General features: G+C 41.7%; 9 protein-coding genes across 9 annotated transcripts; 6 read left to right on the plus strand and 3 right to left on the minus strand.

Annotated features, from left to right (window-relative positions):
• Positions 1 to 224: 224 nt before the first annotated feature.
• Positions 225 to 1,967, plus strand: URA8 (CTP synthase URA8; the record flags this gene model as incomplete). The annotated part of the gene is made up of 1 exon (XM_056229149.1): positions 225 to 1,967. The coding sequence occupies one exon, from the start codon at positions 225 to 227 to the stop codon at positions 1,965 to 1,967; it is 1,743 nt and encodes a 580-aa protein (XP_056083197.1).
• A 59-nt stretch (positions 1,968 to 2,026) lies between these two features.
• Positions 2,027 to 2,491, minus strand: SOD1 (superoxide dismutase SOD1; the record flags this gene model as incomplete). The annotated part of the gene is made up of 1 exon (XM_056229150.1): positions 2,027 to 2,491. The coding sequence occupies one exon, from the start codon at positions 2,489 to 2,491 to the stop codon at positions 2,027 to 2,029; it is 465 nt and encodes a 154-aa protein (XP_056083198.1).
• A 588-nt stretch (positions 2,492 to 3,079) lies between these two features.
• Positions 3,080 to 4,102, plus strand: ADO1 (adenosine kinase; the record flags this gene model as incomplete). Its single annotated transcript, XM_056229151.1, has 1 exon — positions 3,080 to 4,102. One exon carries the CDS (start codon positions 3,080 to 3,082, stop codon positions 4,100 to 4,102), a length of 1,023 nt encoding a protein of 340 aa, XP_056083199.1.
• A 257-nt stretch (positions 4,103 to 4,359) lies between these two features.
• Positions 4,360 to 6,543, plus strand: ECM27 (Ecm27p; the record flags this gene model as incomplete). Its single annotated transcript, XM_056229152.1, has 1 exon — positions 4,360 to 6,543. One exon carries the CDS (start codon positions 4,360 to 4,362, stop codon positions 6,541 to 6,543), a length of 2,184 nt encoding a protein of 727 aa, XP_056083200.1.
• Positions 6,544 to 6,799: 256 nt separating this feature from the next.
• On the plus strand, positions 6,800 to 7,831 carry LIH1 (putative lipase; the record flags this gene model as incomplete). Its single annotated transcript, XM_056229153.1, has 1 exon — positions 6,800 to 7,831. One exon carries the CDS (start codon positions 6,800 to 6,802, stop codon positions 7,829 to 7,831), a length of 1,032 nt encoding a protein of 343 aa, XP_056083201.1.
• A 701-nt stretch (positions 7,832 to 8,532) lies between these two features.
• ABM1 (Abm1p) lies at positions 8,533 to 8,826 on the plus strand (the record flags this gene model as incomplete). Its single annotated transcript, XM_056229154.1, has 1 exon — positions 8,533 to 8,826. One exon carries the CDS (start codon positions 8,533 to 8,535, stop codon positions 8,824 to 8,826), a length of 294 nt encoding a protein of 97 aa, XP_056083202.1.
• A 1,990-nt stretch (positions 8,827 to 10,816) lies between these two features.
• Positions 10,817 to 14,173, minus strand: CPA2 (carbamoyl-phosphate synthase (glutamine-hydrolyzing) CPA2; the record flags this gene model as incomplete). The annotated part of the gene is made up of 1 exon (XM_056229155.1): positions 10,817 to 14,173. One exon carries the CDS (start codon positions 14,171 to 14,173, stop codon positions 10,817 to 10,819), a length of 3,357 nt encoding a protein of 1,118 aa, XP_056083203.1.
• A 690-nt stretch (positions 14,174 to 14,863) lies between these two features.
• Positions 14,864 to 16,933, plus strand: YMR1 (phosphatidylinositol-3-phosphatase YMR1; the record flags this gene model as incomplete). The annotated part of the gene is made up of 1 exon (XM_056229156.1): positions 14,864 to 16,933. One exon carries the CDS (start codon positions 14,864 to 14,866, stop codon positions 16,931 to 16,933), a length of 2,070 nt encoding a protein of 689 aa, XP_056083204.1.
• A 194-nt stretch (positions 16,934 to 17,127) lies between these two features.
• Positions 17,128 to 17,979, minus strand: PXP2 (Pxp2p; the record flags this gene model as incomplete). Its single annotated transcript, XM_056229157.1, has 1 exon — positions 17,128 to 17,979. One exon carries the CDS (start codon positions 17,977 to 17,979, stop codon positions 17,128 to 17,130), a length of 852 nt encoding a protein of 283 aa, XP_056083205.1.
• Between the last annotated feature and the right edge of the window lie 186 nt (positions 17,980 to 18,165).

The following is an 18,165-nucleotide window of genomic DNA, read 5'->3' on the forward strand; positions in this document are numbered from 1 at the left end:
TTCCATTGAATTTTTGTCTTTTCTTCCCTCTGCTTACCTGGTTGCGCACACGTTTACCATTCATTTTTTTGGATTGTTCTAGTTCACCCCCTGCCTTTTGTTCTTCATCTTGCCCTATTTAGTTTATTCTCTTTCTATTTTTGTTTTGAGTATTAGTCTTGTATTTAACCATCAATTTTGGCAAGGGATCTCCAATTTGTAGAGTTGCAAATTGAGAATTGAAAATGAAGTACGTTGTTGTTTCTGGTGGTGTTATCTCTGGTATTGGTAAGGGTGTTCTGGCATCCTCTACGGGCATGCTATTGAAGACGCTTGGTCTAAAGGTTACTTCCATTAAAATTGACCCATATATGAATATCGATGCTGGGACGATGTCGCCCTTGGAGCACGGTGAGTGTTTTGTTCTTGATGACGGTGGGGAAACGGATTTGGACCTCGGTAATTACGAACGGTACCTAGGGATTACCTTAAGTAAAGACCACAATATCACCACTGGTAAGATATATTCTCATGTAATTGCCAGAGAAAGAAGAGGTGATTATCTGGGTAAAACCGTGCAGATTGTCCCTCATCTTACTAATGCGATTCAGGATTGGATTCAACGTGTTTCGAAGATTCCAGTCGATGACACAGGCTTAGAACCGGACGTCTGTATCATTGAATTGGGCGGTACTGTGGGCGATATCGAAAGTGCACCCTTTGTGGAAGCTTTGCGACAATTCCAGTTCGAAGTCGGGAGAGAGAACTTCGCGTTGATCCATGTTTCATTGGTACCCGTTATTCATGGTGAACAAAAGACTAAACCCACTCAGGCCGCAGTCAAAGATCTAAGGTCACTGGGGCTCATTCCTGATATGATTGCGTGCAGATGCAGTGAGGAGCTGAACACAGGCACTATCGACAAGATCGCTATGTTCTGTCACGTGGGACCAGAGCAAGTAGTTAACGTCCATGATGTCAACTCCACGTATCATGTTCCTTTATTGCTGTTAAAGCAGCACATGATCGATTATCTACATTCAAGATTGAAATTGGATGAAGTCCCCCTAACTCTGGAGGACAAGGACAGAGGATCCCAATTATTGGCTAACTGGGAGGCCATGACCAAAAACCTCGATGATTCTGACGATGTGGTCAAGATTGCCCTCATTGGCAAGTACACTAATCTAAGGGATTCGTACTTGTCAGTGACCAAATCTCTAGAGCATGCAAGCATGAAATGCCGTCGTCGACTAGAAATCCTTTGGGTGGAGGCAGGTAACCTGGAGCCCGAGACCCAAGAGGTGGATAAGAACAAGTTCCACGACTCGTGGAATAAACTCAGCTCTGCAGATGGGATTTTGGTGCCTGGTGGGTTCGGCACGAGAGGCATAGAAGGTATGATTCTTGCCGCCAAATGGGCCCGTGAATCCGGTGTTCCCTTCCTTGGGGTGTGCCTTGGCCTACAAGTAGCTGCTATCGAGTTTGCCCGCAATGTGCTAGGCCGTCCAAACAGTAGTTCTACGGAGTTTTTGGATGAGTCGCTATTGGCTCCTGAAGATCAAGTGGTCGTATACATGCCCGAGATCGATAAGGAACACATGGGTGGCACAATGAGATTGGGGTTGAGGCCCACGATTTTCCAACCGGGCTCGGAATGGAGCCACATAAGGAAGCTCTATGGCGAGGCGAACGAAGTGCATGAAAGACATCGTCATAGGTACGAGATCAACCCTAAACTGGTAGACCAAATGGAGTCGCACGGCGTTCTTTTTGTAGGTAAGGACGAGACTGGCCAGCGTTGTGAAATATTCGAACTGAAGGGGCATCCATACTACGTCGGCGCTCAATATCATCCCGAATATACGTCTAAAGTGTTGCAACCATCAAGACCATTTTGGGGGCTTGTAGCTGCAGCATCCGGGATTCTTGATCAGGTGATCAACGACATAAACGCAGCGCCACAGGGAACGACAATGAATGAATAAATGTGCTTACTATTTGCTTACATACATACGTTAACGTACATTATAAAATAATATTAGAATTAGTTGGTCACTCCAATGACACCACAGGCAGGTCTTGGACCGGCGTTACCAGTCTTCAGAGATTCTTCAGTGTCACCCTTACCCAAGTCATCCTGTCCGGCATGGATAACAACGCTTCTGCCGACAACAGAGGTGGGTCCGATAAGCTTGATCAAGGAGTCCTTGAAAGAGCCCCTGGCCACACCATTGGCGTCGGTTTCCAGGTTACCCATGTCACCAACATGTCTGACTTCATCGGTTGGGGCACCGTGGGTCTTCTTGAACGGGTTAAAGTGAGGACCGGCAGAGACACAACCGTTGGTGGCGTCTCCGAACTCGTGAATATGGAACCCACGTAGAGCGTTGGGACTGTTACCGGCGATCTCGTAAGAGATCGTGGTTGGCTCCGACTCGGAGGCCTGTTCGAACTGGACAACACCAGAAACACCGGCATCTCCCTTTAACACTGCGACAGCTTGGACCATGATAGACAATTGTATTGTATTGTATTATTAGCGTGCTCGTATGCTTTTTCTTACTTGTCTTCCCGCACCGACGCTACTATTCAATGTGCGTGCTCAAAACCTTCTGCTTATATAGCTGCCTGGCTTGCGATGGCGAGCCCAGCGGGAGGGGGTGACCGCTTACTAATTCCGACATACCGGTTGAACGCTCCGGGCGTTCTGGAGTGGGTGCCCCTAGGGGAGCGGATTCTGTGCTTCTGACGAGCGGCATTTGCGCTACCACTTCCTTATCGAACCCACCCTGAAATGGTAAGTCGTTCCTCCAAACAACTGGGCATCCTTCAGAGGCTCAGGTAGCCTCAAATAGCCCCGATTACGCATCTGTAGTCATTACCTGTGGAAATTGCAACATTTCTTGCATACGCCGATAATTTTCACATGGTTGACTCGCAGCGCCGTCGTCCACAATGAGGAAACAAGCCTGAAAAATTTCTTCGAGATCCACTTCTCTACTTAATGGGCGTGTTGTGGTGCATCAAGTAGTCATCGTCATTTTATCTTGCGTAGGGCAGAAGCCAAACACACCATAAAAACAAAGCACAATCAGTTATGTCTGCTCCCTTAGTAGTATTGGGTAACCCACTTCTAGATTTCCAGGCGGACGTCACGGCGGAATACCTGGCCAAGTATTCCCTAAAGGAAAACGATGCCATTTTGGTCGATGCCAAGTCGGGCGACGCCAAGATGGCTATTTTCGACGAGCTCTTGCAAATGCCAGAAACCAAGCTTGTTGCCGGTGGTGCTGCTCAGAACACTGCGAGAGGTGCTGCCTACGTCTTGGGCTCCGGCCAGGTCGTGTACTTCGGTTCCGTCGGTAAGGACAAGTTCAGCGAGAGATTGCTTAACGAAAACGAAAAAGCTGGTGTTAGGTCCATGTACCAAGTACAAACTGATGTCGGTACCGGGAAATGCGCCGCTTTGATCACTGGTCACAACAGATCCTTGGTGACAGACCTGGGTGCTGCCAATTTCTTCACTCCAGATCATTTGGACAAGCATTGGGAGTTGGTCGAAGCCGCTAAGCTTTTCTACATCGGCGGGTTCCACTTGACCGTGTCTCCAGACGCTATTGTCAAGTTGGGTCAACACGCCCAGGACAACCGCAAGCCTTTTGTCCTGAACTTTAGTGCCCCTTTCATTCCTCACGTTTTCAAAGACGCATTGGCCAGAGTTTTGCCTTATGCTACCGTCATCATCGCCAACGAATCCGAAGCTGAAGCCTTCTGCGATGCCTTCCAATTGGACTGTGCCAACACCGACTTGGAGGCCATTGCTCAAAGAATCATCAAGGACTCTCCAGTTGAGAAGACTGTCATTTTCACCCACGGCATCGAGCCAACGGTCGTCGTGTCCTCTAAGGGTACTACCAACTACCCTGTCAAGCCTTTGGACTCCTCCAAGATCGTCGACACCAACGGTGCTGGTGACGCCTTTGCCGGTGGGTTCATGGGTGGGCTAACTCTGGGTAGAGATTTGGAAACCTCAATTGACATGGGCCAATGGTTGGCCGCTTTGTCTATTCAAGAAGTCGGTCCTTCTTACCCTTCCCAAAAAATATCTTACTTTAAATAGATTATTCCTATAATATAATAGAAATATATTACACGCGCATGTAAATGACGCTACATGTTGTCTTCTTGCTTTCATGATGCAGGCCTCTTTGCCGCTTGTTCTTCAGCCAAATAAGCCTCTAATACCACAATAAAGAAAAAAAGAGGCGCTATAAAAATATTCCATCAGGAAAAAAGACCAAACCAGCGCTAAGGAGGAGAGACCCATTTTCCCCTTCCCGCATACCATTACTAAACAAGCAAGGTTAACTCAGTAATATGGACTGGGCAATCAATGTGGCCCATCCGCGATTGCTCTACGAGGACCCTAAATTGTCAATAACGTTTATTGTGCCGAGCTTATTCCATATCATTATAGCTTTCGTATTGTTGGGAATATGTGCGTCCGAGTTTCTTTGCCCCAATGTGGCACATATATCTGATCCTAATAGCCTTCGATCGAACGGTTCGTTAGTTTCGAAAACAGCCTCCCATGCATCTCATACCGGAGCCTTGATGGCAATTTTATTGTCCTGGTGCAATTCCTCGCCGGACCTGTTCTCAAACCTGATGAGTTGGGCGACCTCTACCAGAGAAACGAGGTCCACTTCAGCGTCACTGTCAATCGGCGAGGTTTTAGGCGCTTGCGGTATCATCTTGTGCATTGTCGAAGGTTCGATTTTTATCATTATGTCTAGAACCCAAATCGAAATCTCGCAGACTCAAAGGCTTTCTATTACGAGAGACCTGATATTTACTTTGGTAGCCATGTGCGTGATGAGCTACATATCCTTTATGAACCAGGTCACTGTCCTGAATTGCCTTCTAATGGTTTTCCTTTACGCATTTTACTTGATTGTTAAATTGACTTTCAGGCCTAATCGTGTTCCTGAACCGACTTCAGATGCTACTGTCGATACTAGTGTCAGAGAGAACTCTCCTTCTCCGTTTCCAGATGATTCTCTGATGGCCTCCGGTCTCTTGCCACCAGTACAACCAGGCTTTGACGTGACCAATTCTATAACACACGGCATCAAGCCAAGCCTGCTATCTGCTATGGATTTCAACAGTTTCTTATCAATGCTAGAAAACTCCTCCTTGGAGGAAGCAGATCCAAGCAATGAAATGGCGGAATTAGATACTCTGCGTAGCCTGACGCCAGCTAAACATTGGCCCACCACTGCAACAACTGCTACTCGGGGCGCGACTACAGACACTGAAAGACCATTTAGCGAGCCTACAAATGCATTAGCGGAATACACTGATTCTGATAGGGCTATCAATAGTTCTCCAGCAGTGTTCGCTCCCTATCACGATAATCTTGATGATGAGGTCTCTCAAGAGCAAGTATTATTGGGACCTCCAGCACACGGCCATTTTAGGGCAAGGGAGGTACGAAGATTTTCCAAAAAATCTCTAGGCTGGATCATGAAAATTTTCGTGCCACATTTGTCAAATTTCTCTCAGAAATCTACCTCAGATGCAATATTCTCCATTATCACTGTTCCATTTTTCATCATATTTACATTATCATGCCCACAACCACATACAGATATGCTTACTTATGACGCTACTTTAAACAAGTACTCATTAACAACTTTACCCATAGTTTTATTGTTTATTCAATCAACTACTGCACCCTTCCTTTGTTGCGGTACACTTTCTGTTCTTTTGGCCTCTCATCTTGGATATCTCGTTTATCTTTTCCCGGTTTCTTTATCCATAGGTTTAACCCTACTATTGGCCGCTTTCATCACAAAGGTAAATTTACATAATAAATTTACTCTGTCATTAGATAGCTCAAATATTCTACAAGAAAAACTACAAAAAAGGAAACTGCTCGAGAGACTCAACACCAGCATACAAGTAATTTTCTTGGCCATCGGAATAATAAATATCATAATCTGGATATCTCTTTTAGCTAATTGCCTCATTGAAATGATGGAAATATATCAGCAAATATTGGGATTGTCGAAAGCTATTTTGGGTCTTACCATTTTTGCATGGGGTAATTCCATTGGCGATCTGATCTCCAACATATCCATGTGCAGGCTTTACAAGACACAAACTCATTATCAAGACAGAATCCATTTAGCAACAAAATTTTTCATGATATCATGCGCATCTTGTTTGGGAGGTGTAATGTTAAATTCAATGGGTGGTATAGGATTTAGCGGATTAGTAGCAATGCTTTTCATTGGCGCTTTCAATGACAATGATTGGTGGTTTCTAAGAAAAGTTAAACTACAAGAATCAAGCCAACTTGATGATAGACTAAATTACAAGTTCGTTGTTTCTTGCATTTTCATTATTCTACAAATCATTATCTTGCTACTATTCTTCGGCGGGCCCAAGAATATTAAACGATACCTCACAAGAGAAATGAAGTTTGTCGGGATTTGTATGTGTGCATTATGGGTGCTAGCCACTTCGATCAACGTACTTCTAGAACTTGTTAGTTAAAGTTTGCCAATTTGGGCGTCTTCAAAAAAAATCTGTTTTTGTGACATTTTTTTTGGCGCCGTAACAGATCCATGCAGCATATAATTTACACCAAAAAAATGAAAAGGTACTCAATTTCAACAATATTGAGAACTATTTTTTGAATGCTTGCTCCTTTAGCTGGGGAAGAATGGGTAGTATAGTTTTTTCTGTTCCCACTTCTTATTATTTTTTTTTAATTACTCAATTCAGTTCTAAAGAATAATAAAGAGCAAAGATGATATCTGTCAGAATTTTTATATTTTACCTTTTTATAACATTTACACCATTTGTTCACTGTTCGCCAAAGTTATCAATTACTCCTTATATTTATGAGCGTCTAGTATACTTCATTAAAGCAAGCTCAATATCAAGCTGTATAACCGACAATTTACTTTTTGTCAACAAAGCGCTTAATGATGGAGGTTGCCCAAAGCATATCAAGTTCTGCAACGATGAAGAGATTAATCCTACGGCAAGCCAAACAGTGGTTGAACTAGTTCTCAGTGCCAAAAAAGGAGAACTGGGGTCGGGTTATTTGGCTGTTGATCACGGGAAAAAAGTTGTTATTTTAGCATTTAGAGGGTCTACAACAAGACAGGACTGGTTTAGCGATTTTGAAATATACCCAGTCAAATATTCTCCACTTTGTGTGAACGAATATCATAAGCTTATAAAGTCAGGGAAGATCAGAGAATGTAAAGGTTGCAAAATGCACAGAGGATTTTTAAGATTCACGGAAACTCTTGGAATGGACGTCTTTAAAAAAATGGAAGCTATTTTGGAGAGACACCCAGGCTATCGAATTGTTGTGACAGGCCATTCCTTGGGCGCAGCGTTAGCAAGTTTAGCTGGAATCGAATTAAGGCTAAGAGGCTTTAGTCCACTGGTGTTGACGTTCGCAACACCAAAGATATTCAATAGCGAGATGAGACAATGGGTAGATGAGTTGTTTGAAACAGACGCCATAGAGAAGGAGTCAATTCTAAAGGAAGAGATCCAGTTCCGTAAGGGCTATTTTAGAGTGGTGCACACGGGAGATTATATTCCTATGGTCCCACCATTTTATCACGCGGCTGGTTTAGAAATGTTCATTAATAAAGTTGGATTACCTCAAAATGCAGAAGATATTGAATATCGTGGTAAAAATAACAGGATAACCCTGAAGGATGGATTTCGAGATGGTATGAGCGGTTTGGTTGAAGATTGGTTACATGTCTATGAACATCGTGCTTACTTCATCGACGTGGTCGGCTGTTCTGGACTTTGAAGATCTACCTTACTTTACGTTTTGTCTATAATTATTTCTTGCATATATAACATACCGCTCTAGAATTTTTTTAAACTAAATGCAACTACTTTTTAAGTTATAATTGTTCTTCTATAAAACAACTCTTCCAAAAATTCTACTCTCTTCTTTTCCGTTTCTCATCCCTCTGCTCTTCTTCTGAAATCCTTTTTCCTGAATTGGTCCATTCCTTATTACAAAAGAGGGGCTCTAAGGCTGGCAATCTCTCTGGTTGTAAGCTTCTTGAATATATATGCTTATTCGAGTTCTCCCGGCCTTCAATACCGGCATTGCTTCTGTTGTAATAATATTCCTCCACAGGATCATGACTATCATCACACATGACTTTCAGCATCTATACGTATCTCAAGTATACTATCTCTTGAGTGGTGGATAGGATCTTCTCAAAAAATTTCACTTTTAGTACGAATCTCTCAAGGGGCGGTGCTTTTTTGAATGCTGCGTGGCGGTATTCTTAAATCGTTAGAAAGTAAGGATATGTATGCCGTTACAAGTCTTTGTTGAAAGCTAGCTTTAATTTTGTTGGATTTCTTTTCTAAGTGTCTCAAAAGTTCAAATTCTTTCATGTATAAGCATTATGTGAAGAAGCCATGTTAACGTCTCTCCGAATACGCATTAGTATTCCTTCTCACAAACTATGAAACTGACTGAAAAAAGTAAATATGAGTTGTCCCCCAAGTGTATCTACAATTCTTTCACCCACTGATGCAGCGATAGTGGCAGCGTGGCTAAATTGTTCGGACCCCAACGCATATGTCCACTACTCGACATCTTGGGGCGCAAGCGACTATACACTTAACATCTCTGTTATAGATGCTACTACGGAGAGGTTGGTTGACACTAGATTGCTAACAACACTCGAGAATGCAACGGCCTGGATCAATTCAAACTCTTTTGATGAAGACGAAGATGATATGCCTCAAGCTACTGATGTATCAGATCGACTCGATGGGTGATCGCTTGGCAAATGCACGTTTGGCATCTCTCACCTTGCCAGTTCTGGTGCGGATCCTCTCCGCAGTGCAGGCGTGTCCCATACGTCTGCTGTCCATACTGCTCCGCCTACCAGAACAATTTACACAGGAAGAAATGCAGGTGATGATTCATGACCAAAAGAGCAAGCCTACGTGGGTGTTCCTTTTCTCGACTGCATGGCCGTCACGCCTAAGTTTGGTTGGTAGAAGATGATATAGTCTGATATGTACCACACAAATTTTTACGCATCATAATCAAAACGTTAGTACGTAGAGGATATAGGCCCGTAATGCACACCTTGAGTTCAACAACTGACCGTTGGTCTATATCTTAGGACGCAAGCGCTACTCACTCATGAAGAATAATTGAATTCGGTGACAATTTTCGGGATCTAACTTTTGCTTAGAATAATAATATTGGGTATACGTAAGTATGCTAGAGAGTTTCCTCGAAGGTGTAGGAATTCTTGAATGAAAATCCGCAATTTTACACGACATTAGAAAGACACCTTTTGTTTTCGTTTTGTATACTATCGTTCATTTTTCTTTTATATTATCGATCCCGTCCTCCAGCTTCCACTAAATTCGATGACAATCTGGATCTTCTTACTGATCCTATATTATCCATGCCATCTTCTAATACTGTATAATGATACCCTCGTTACGCTAACAATGATCATACATGGTATGCCAGGAATAGGTAAACAATAGTCAACACTTCTACCGTCAGTCCGAATATAACTAACTTGGTAACTCAATTATAGATATGCGGTTAATAAGCTACTTATCTCACGTATTCTGCGGGCACGTCGTTAAAAAAGTAGCAAGTACTAATGATGGCGATACTATCGGTATGTCTATGAAACTTTCGACTATTTTCCGTCACAGTGCTGGATTGACGCATCCTTAAAGAACCTTGTCACTGGCTTGTTGATAAGAGCGAGGATATAATAGGCAAGCAGGCGTTCAGCGGATACTACCATAAATTATCTGCATTAGATATGGTAGTGCTAGCCATTCTACGCATAGTAGCTGTAAGCAAAGGAGCTGTCCGGTGAGTACATGAAGCTTGGAAAACCTTACAATCAAACTGTGGCCACCGTTACGTATTAGGCAACATGCCAGACTTGCAGAGTGTAAGGATATTTCCGTACTATGATCCTGAACTCCATGGAAGTAAACTTCTCACACTGCCCGGTACTCTCCTCCCTCATCTAACAGTCTGCTATCCGTGTGGATATCCCCGGGGCGCTTCTTGCCATATATCTGAGGTCAGTTAATGAGTTCTTTGAGATAAAGCTTCATTAGCCATTAATTCAGATCTTCCTTCCACATGAGACTTCATTTCGCCCAATATGTTCCAAAGTGTTTGATACTCCGATCTCTACGGGTGTCGACTGTAAGTCACCTGTTAATGCGAATATTACTGCGTCATCAGAAGCATCATTGATCAACTGTTCTAACACTGGTTATCCAGATGCTTTTTCCCTGTTCCATGTCGCTCTCGTTTTTTCAAAGACCTCGCAAAGGCTTCAGAGGTTCCTCGACTTGTCATTATCATATTGATTGTCATCCCGACATCGTAATCTAATGCATCTCATGGCGCCTCTACGAATGCTTCGTGTGAAATACGAGAAATTACATCTCAAACTTTTCCAAATATCAGTGCGTGAAATTTCAGATAGATCAACATGGGTGTCTGTTTGATACCACTTGAAGCGAATGTACTATGGTTATCGAAGCAGCCCTAGAATACATGTAGCATATGGAATTAAGGCCAGGCTCGTGTAAATTGTGCAAAAGATTAAACAGTATTCCCCATTTACGTTTGCTACTAATATTTCTCACTTCTAGGTAAGAACACATAATTCAGCAATATTATATACTTTCCCTTATATAAATTCAAAGACTCGGCTGTCCATTATAGTAATATACAGTAATATGGCTAAATGTGACTTTTTGTATTGCGCAATCAATATGCTTTGAAGCCAAGAAATTCGTCCCACGAACGAACTTCTGGTGGGACTATAACGTCATGAGATTCTAAAATTTTGATCTTTTCCGCAATTTTCGCTTTCAAACACTTGGCAAATAATAAGGCAGTCTGAGGTTCATTGAATAATGGAATGGCAAAATCAATAGCATTTCTCCTCATAATATAATCAACATCATCAGTGCTTTCTGCTCTCTTAGAAGCTAAATTGAAAACAGCTTTAATATCGTATTTCTGGAAAAGCTCTCGCAATTTTCTCTTGTCATTCTTTGGGAATTCGATCAAAGATACCTGCAGATCCTTCTCTTTGATGTGTTTCTGTAGATAACTTTTGGCCGCTTCATTGGTAGTATAAATTCTGTAACCGATAGTGGCCACTATAGAAGCCACTTGGCCCAAATATTCCTTAGATAAATCACCACCAAATAGAATACCACTTGGAGGCAAAGGTACATGGAAGTTCATCGTACTTTGGATAGCAGTCCAGTAGCTTTCAATTAAATCTTTACCAAATGATGCAACTTCACCAGTAGATGCCATTTCAACCCCCAAGAAAGGATCAGCACCAGCTAATCTCGTAAAAGAGAATTGAGGAACTTTAGTAGCAACATAATCATACTTCTTGTTGAGCATTAAATCAACTGGTTTTGGTACAATATCGCCGCCCAAGAACGCCTTTACAGCAATTTCAATGAAATTAACGCCTAGAACTTTAGAAACGAATGGGAAAGATCTAGAAGCCCTGATATTACATTCAATTACTTTCAACACGTGTTCTCCATCTTTGATGATTTGCATATTAAAAGGACCAGTGATTTTCCAAGCTTTGGCGACCTTATCAGCGATATCCTTTAAGGATATCTTCACATGCTCAGAGAGATGTTGTGGCGGTAAGATCAATGAAGCATCACCAGAATGGACGCCTGCATTCTCCACATGCTCAGAAATTGCATGTACCAGGACGGTACCATCATAAGCAACTGCGTCAACATCTATTTCTTGGGCACCTTCAATGAATTTAGACATGACGACTGGATGGTCAGGGGAAACATCAGACGCCAAAGTCAACTTGGTCTTAAGTTCCTTTTCGTTGTTAACAACACTCATTGCCGCACCAGAAAGAACATAGGATGGACGAATCAATACAGGATAGTTAACTTTAGATGCGAATAAGTTGGCCTCTTCAACGGATGTTAGCTCACTCCATTCAGGCTGGTCGACATTAATGGAATCCAAAATTGAAGAAAATTTGTGCCTGTTTTCAGCTCTATCAATATCATTTGGATTAGTACCCAATATATTGCAGCCGTTATCGTAGAGCTTCAAAGCAATGTTTTGAGGCAATTGTCCACCGACAGAAATGACACAGCCCTCGGCTTGCTCCATTTCGTAAATGTCCATTACTCTTTCATACGATAATTCTTCAAAGTATAATCTATCAACTTCATCGAAATCTGTCGAGACAGTTTCTGGGTTATAATTTATCATGATAGTTTTCTTACCTTGAGCTCTTAAGGTTTTGGCGGTGTTCACAGCACACCAATCAAATTCCACTGACGAACCAATACGATAGACACCTGAACCTAGAACAAGCATGCCGTTTTCATTAAACTCCACATCGTTCTTAGTAGCGTTGTATGTGGTGTACAAATAGTTAGTCTGTGCTGGAAATTCTGCCGCCAGAGTATCAATTCTCTTAACAAATGGGATAATTCCTGATTTCTTCCTCAAACTTCTAACTTCCAATTCGCTAATATTCGCGGAAGAGTGCTTGTTAATAGTAACTGCAATTTGTTGATCGGAAAATCCTAATTTCTTAGCTCTCTGCAAAAGGTCCTTGTTCAAATGACTCAAGGACTCAACTAATCCAAGCTCTTTATAAATGTTAACAATATTCATACACTTGTAGAGAAACCATTTGTCAATGTTACTCAGTTCGTTAACTCTCTCGACAGTATAATTTTCATGGATTAAGGCTTGACCGATGGCGAGGACTCTTCTATCCGTTGGAGTTCTCAAGGCTTCATCAAGTCCATCGCCAAATTCCGCAGAACCTTGGAAACCTAATACTGATGGATCCACTTGTCTCAATGCCTTTTGGAAGGCCTCTTCATAGTTTCTGCCGATGGCCATAACTTCACCGACTGATTTCATGGAGGAACCAATGGACCTGTCCACATATTGAAACTTGGAAAGATCCCATTTGGGAATTTTGGCCACAATATAGTCTAAAGATGGCTCAAAATTAGCCACGGTAGTCTTTGTAATTGGGTTGGGCAATTCTGGCAAGGTGTATCCTAAGCCAATTTTAGCGGCTGTATATGCTAGGGGATAACCGGTAGCTTTAGAGGCCAACGCAGAGGAACGAGAGAGACGGGCATTCACTTCAATAACTCTATAATCTAACCCATTAGGCTGCAAGGCATATTGGACATTACATTCACCAATAACCCCCAGGTGCCTAATGATTTTGATGGCCGCAGATCTCAACATATGAAATTCTTCATCTGATAAAGTTTGCGATGGAGCGAAAACTATAGAATCACCGGTGTGAACACCCAGTGGGTCAAAGTTTTCCATGTTACATACTGTGATACAATTACCGACCCTATCCCTAACAACTTCATACTCCACTTCTTTCCAGCCTTTCAAAGATTTTTCAACGAGAATTTGTGGGGCCAGAGATAAGGATTGCGCAGTAAGCTCCTTCATTTCACTAGCATTGTTAGCAAAACCCGAGCCCAACCCTCCCAGGGCATATGCCGATCTGACAATAACAGGGTATTTGACTCTTTCAGCAGCATCCAAGGCTTCATCTACAGTTTCACAAGCAAAGGATTCCGCAATCGGGATATCGATTTCCCTCAATGCAGATGCGAAAAGGTCTCTATCTTCAGAAGTGATCAAAGTCTTGATGGGGGTACCCAAAACTTTGACGTTATATTTGGCCAAAACTCCAGATTGGTCCAGAGCTACACCGCAGTTTAGCCCCGTTTGACCACCGAAGGTCAAAAGTATGGCGTCTGGCCTTTCAAGTTCGATGATATATGTGATGTATTCTGGTGTGACGGGCAAGTAGTAGATCTTATCAGCCAGAGAATGGGACGTTTGGTTAGTGGCGATATTTGGATTGATCAATATGGTGAACTTGTCATCTTCCTTTAGAGCTTTGATAGCTTGAGAACCACTATAATCGAATTCACCAGCTTGACCAATAGAAAGACCACCTGATCCAATAACAAGCACAGAATTTACACCTTCAACTAACTGCGGTTTGTATTCTTCGGTTGTGAAAGCAGAAGTAGTAGGTTCCGTAGATGTGTAAATCGAAGTCATTTTCTTTTTCTTTTTGTTCAGTACTGTGGCTGCTTTCTCTTTGTAGAACGAATTATCACTATGTGCTGATTTTCAATAACAGAATCCTAAAATGCAGTTCAAGAAAGAGACAAGTTCAAGCGTAGAAGACACAGCACAGCAGCAATTATATATACATATTGAATAAGAAAAAATTGATTGTAACAGAAAAGAAGTGATAAATTTTCTCGATGCCTCTTGGAGATGACACAATCGTTACGACACGACAATTCCTATTTCGAACATTGAAAATGTTATTGCCATATCATCCACCAGATAAGAGTCATTTACGAAATTTCATCGAATACCACAGGAAACACCGTGATGAATGGGTTTCTGTCATGTATGAGTCACTTATAGCCCTAAAAGTTCACATAAGGGTTAACTTAGTTTTTTTGGTTAGGTCATTTTATGTTTCAGGATAGGGTACGATGCCAGTTTTAGGGTTTATGATTCTTTGTTTTTCCGCATTTTTCACAATAATAGCAATATTGCATTTTTTATCACTACCCTAAAAGGCCAAATATTAAAAAAGAGGAAGGACACGAAGTGATAGGAGATTATATTGGAATCACTAGGTAAATTGGGCTGTGTTGCACTTATTTTTCGCTTTGTGGACGGGCAGTAAACGTGCTGAAAGGAGAAAGAAGAAAAATAAACCATTCTACGAAGATGGAGTACATCAAGATCGCCAAAGTCTCTAATGTGGTACTGCATAGAAGAGGCACGGCCACGCAAGGCACTTTGCACTTGACTACTCATCATTTGATCTTTGAATCACCGCAACTGTCGACGGAATTCTGGTTCCCCTATCCGTTGATTTATGGAGTGCATAAAAACCCGGGTAGTACATTGCTGTCGAAGTTGACCTCAACCAACCAAATACAATTGGAAGGTACAGATTCTCAGAACTACAAACTTTACCAGGGCAAAGATCTTTGGTCGTTTGTGAATATCAAGATTATCGGGAAGGATTATGTGGTGTTCTCGTTGGATTTTGGCAGTGATTTGCACTCACAGGCAAGAAAAGTGTATGATTCCATCTTAAATCTGACCGTCGTCAACAATATCACGCAGCTATACGCCTTTATTTACATTTCCAATAATCTGGAAAAGAAATTGCCTCTGCCAAGTAGCTGGGAAATATATGATCCAATTAGCGAATTTCGAAGGCAAGGCCTCGACGATTGTGATGAATCTTGTCCCTGGAGATTATCTACGGTAAATGAGCATTATGATTTTTGTCCAACTTATCCTTCAAAACTTTTTGTACCGAGATCTACTTCGGATATATTATTAAAACATGCTTCTAAGTTTAGATCACAAAAAAGAATCCCTGTTTTGACTTATCACCACAAGGCGACAGACTGTAACATTCTTAGATCGTCCCAACCTTTGCCTGGCTTAATCAATCAGAGATCTATTCAAGATGAAAAATTGGTCCTGGAGAGTTTTAGCTCATTTTGTAATAAAGATATCAAGAGAAACAAGCATATGATAGTGGATGCAAGACCCAGGACCAATGCGTTGGCGCAAATGGCCCTTGGTGGTGGGACGGAAAATATGGACAACTACAATTTTTTTTTAGCGAATGATAACCTAGGTGTTGATAAAAGTATAAAACTGCCCACTGTGACAAGACTATTTCTCGGTATAGATAACATCCATATTGTATCCAACACAGCTGCATACATGACAGAAATTATCTGCCAAGCTGGCGACTTGAATCTACCTTTGGAACAAAATTTGATCAAGTCGCAAAAATTCTCCAATTGGTTGAAATTGAACACTCTTATTTTGAAATCTGTGGACATGCTTCTGAAATCCATAATATTCAATCATTCTAACGTGCTGGTTCACTGTTCGGACGGTTGGGACAGAACCAGTCAAGTTGTTTCGCTGTTAGAGATTTGTCTAGATCCATTTTATAGAACTTTTGAAGGGTTTATGATACTAGTGGAAAAGGACTGGTGCTCCTTTGGTCATAGGTTCTTGGAAAGGAGTGGTCATCTAAATTCTGACATTAGGTTTCATGATAACACTATGCATTCCCTGTTTAATGACAGTGATACAAATGGCGATAATCTTGACGTGGATGGTAACAACCAAGATGACTATGGCGAAGATGATGACAACGATGAAGAGGATACAAATTTAATCAATTTAAGTAGGATTTCTAAGAAATTCAACGAAAATTTCAGATTGAACAAGAAAAGTCTGAAGTTCGTTTCCCCTGTTTTTCAGCAATTTCTAGATTGTGTGTATCAATTGTTGACGCAAGATCCAGATTCATTTGAGTTCAACGAGAGATTTCTGAGAAGGTTAGTGTATCATCTGTATTCATGCCAATATGGAACATTCCTTTCAAACAACGAAAGGGAAAAATTCCAACAGAACTTACCAAACAAGACTGGAAGCGTCTGGGATTATTTTAGATCTCGACGGAAGCAATTCATAAATCCGACCTTTGAATGCAGAAAAACTAGCAGCGAAAAGAAGGATGATGATCATGGAGCTGAGGAGGAGGAAAAAGTGGAGTGGATTTCGCCAGACTTGAAGAAAATCCATTGGTGGTGGCAGTTATATGGAAAAAAAGACGCAGAAATGAACGATGAGCTACGCCATAAAAGAGATCCGCCATCACTACCAGTGGACAACAATAGTAAAGGGCATTGTAATTCTGACAGTGGTAAGGGTTTAAACCTATCAATTTTTGGGTTTGATATGTTTAATAGAAAATGATGCGATCAAAAGTGAGAGGAAAAAAAAAGTAGTTGGGTTAAGCGTTTTGCATACAATGATAGAAGTATAGAAAAAGTTCAAGCATTGTTCCGTATTAGTATACATATATACATTTTTTTAATGAATAAAGGTATATTTATGGGTATAAAATATTATGAGTATAAGCTGTAGGTGATTAACCGATGAAGGGACGTTCATAATTTTACGACACCAGATTTCCAGGTAACACCACACCACTGAGATATAAGTATAGCCAATCCTCTCACCGCCTCCACGGTCTGCTTATCACAGCCTATATTCAATGCGCCCTTCAAATGCCCACGTAATTGAGGGTTAACGTCCTGAGGAACCAAAGAGGCAATTATGACTAAGCTTGCCTCTTGGGCGGATATTATTTCATCAAATGCGAGTAAGGGACCATACACGTGGACTAGTGTATAGTACCATAAGTCTGGATACGAGGAATTCAGATTATTGACCACGCGGGCGGAAACTTTATTGTATATGGAATTCCAGTGCCGCAACCCATTCTGTATGGTGTGATCTCTTTCCTGAATGGTTTTGTCATGTTTTCTTCTCATAGCGGTTTCTGAAAGTGGAGAACAGTTACCCATTGCAGCCTCCCATGGGTCTATTGGATCTAAATGCGGCAGTAAATTGTCCGGAGTGGTTTCTTTTAGCACAGTGAGGCCATTAATGGCCCTTGGAAGGCCGGCTAAGGGCCCCGTTTTGAGAATGACTTCCCTGAACTTTGCCGTTAATTGCTTTTGGAAAAAAGTAGGTTGTTGGTAATTTTCATTGATCAGACTCTTCCTTACCGATAAATCTGAACGTAGTAAGTCAATGGTTTGGAAGGCTAATGTGAATCTATACATATGGGCGTTGTCATTACTGAGTAGCATGGCATAGTGGTATAACTTGGGTATTTCCTGCGGCTCATTACAGACGCTGAATGTGGCGGCGGCAACAAGGTACCATATGTCTTTCAGTTTAGGATGGAATTGTGATAGCTGTATCAGTCTTTGGGCGTTTAGTATCTGGTTCATCGTTGAAAAAACTTGCAGAATAAATACGTATGATGCACGGGGAAGCAGAGGAAAACGGCGGCGAAGATGGCTAGCGGAGCCTGTGCTAGCACGTTTTTATATATTTATATGTATCAATATATGAATGGAAGCATATTCAGCTGTACCTCGTTGAGCAACTATTAGTCACACATTTTTTCAGGCCCT

The sequence above is a fragment of the Saccharomyces kudriavzevii genome (genome assembly GCF_947243775.1).
Source record: "Saccharomyces kudriavzevii IFO 1802 strain IFO1802 genome assembly, chromosome: 10".
In the NCBI taxonomy this organism is placed as follows: domain Eukaryota; kingdom Fungi; phylum Ascomycota; class Saccharomycetes; order Saccharomycetales; family Saccharomycetaceae; genus Saccharomyces; species Saccharomyces kudriavzevii.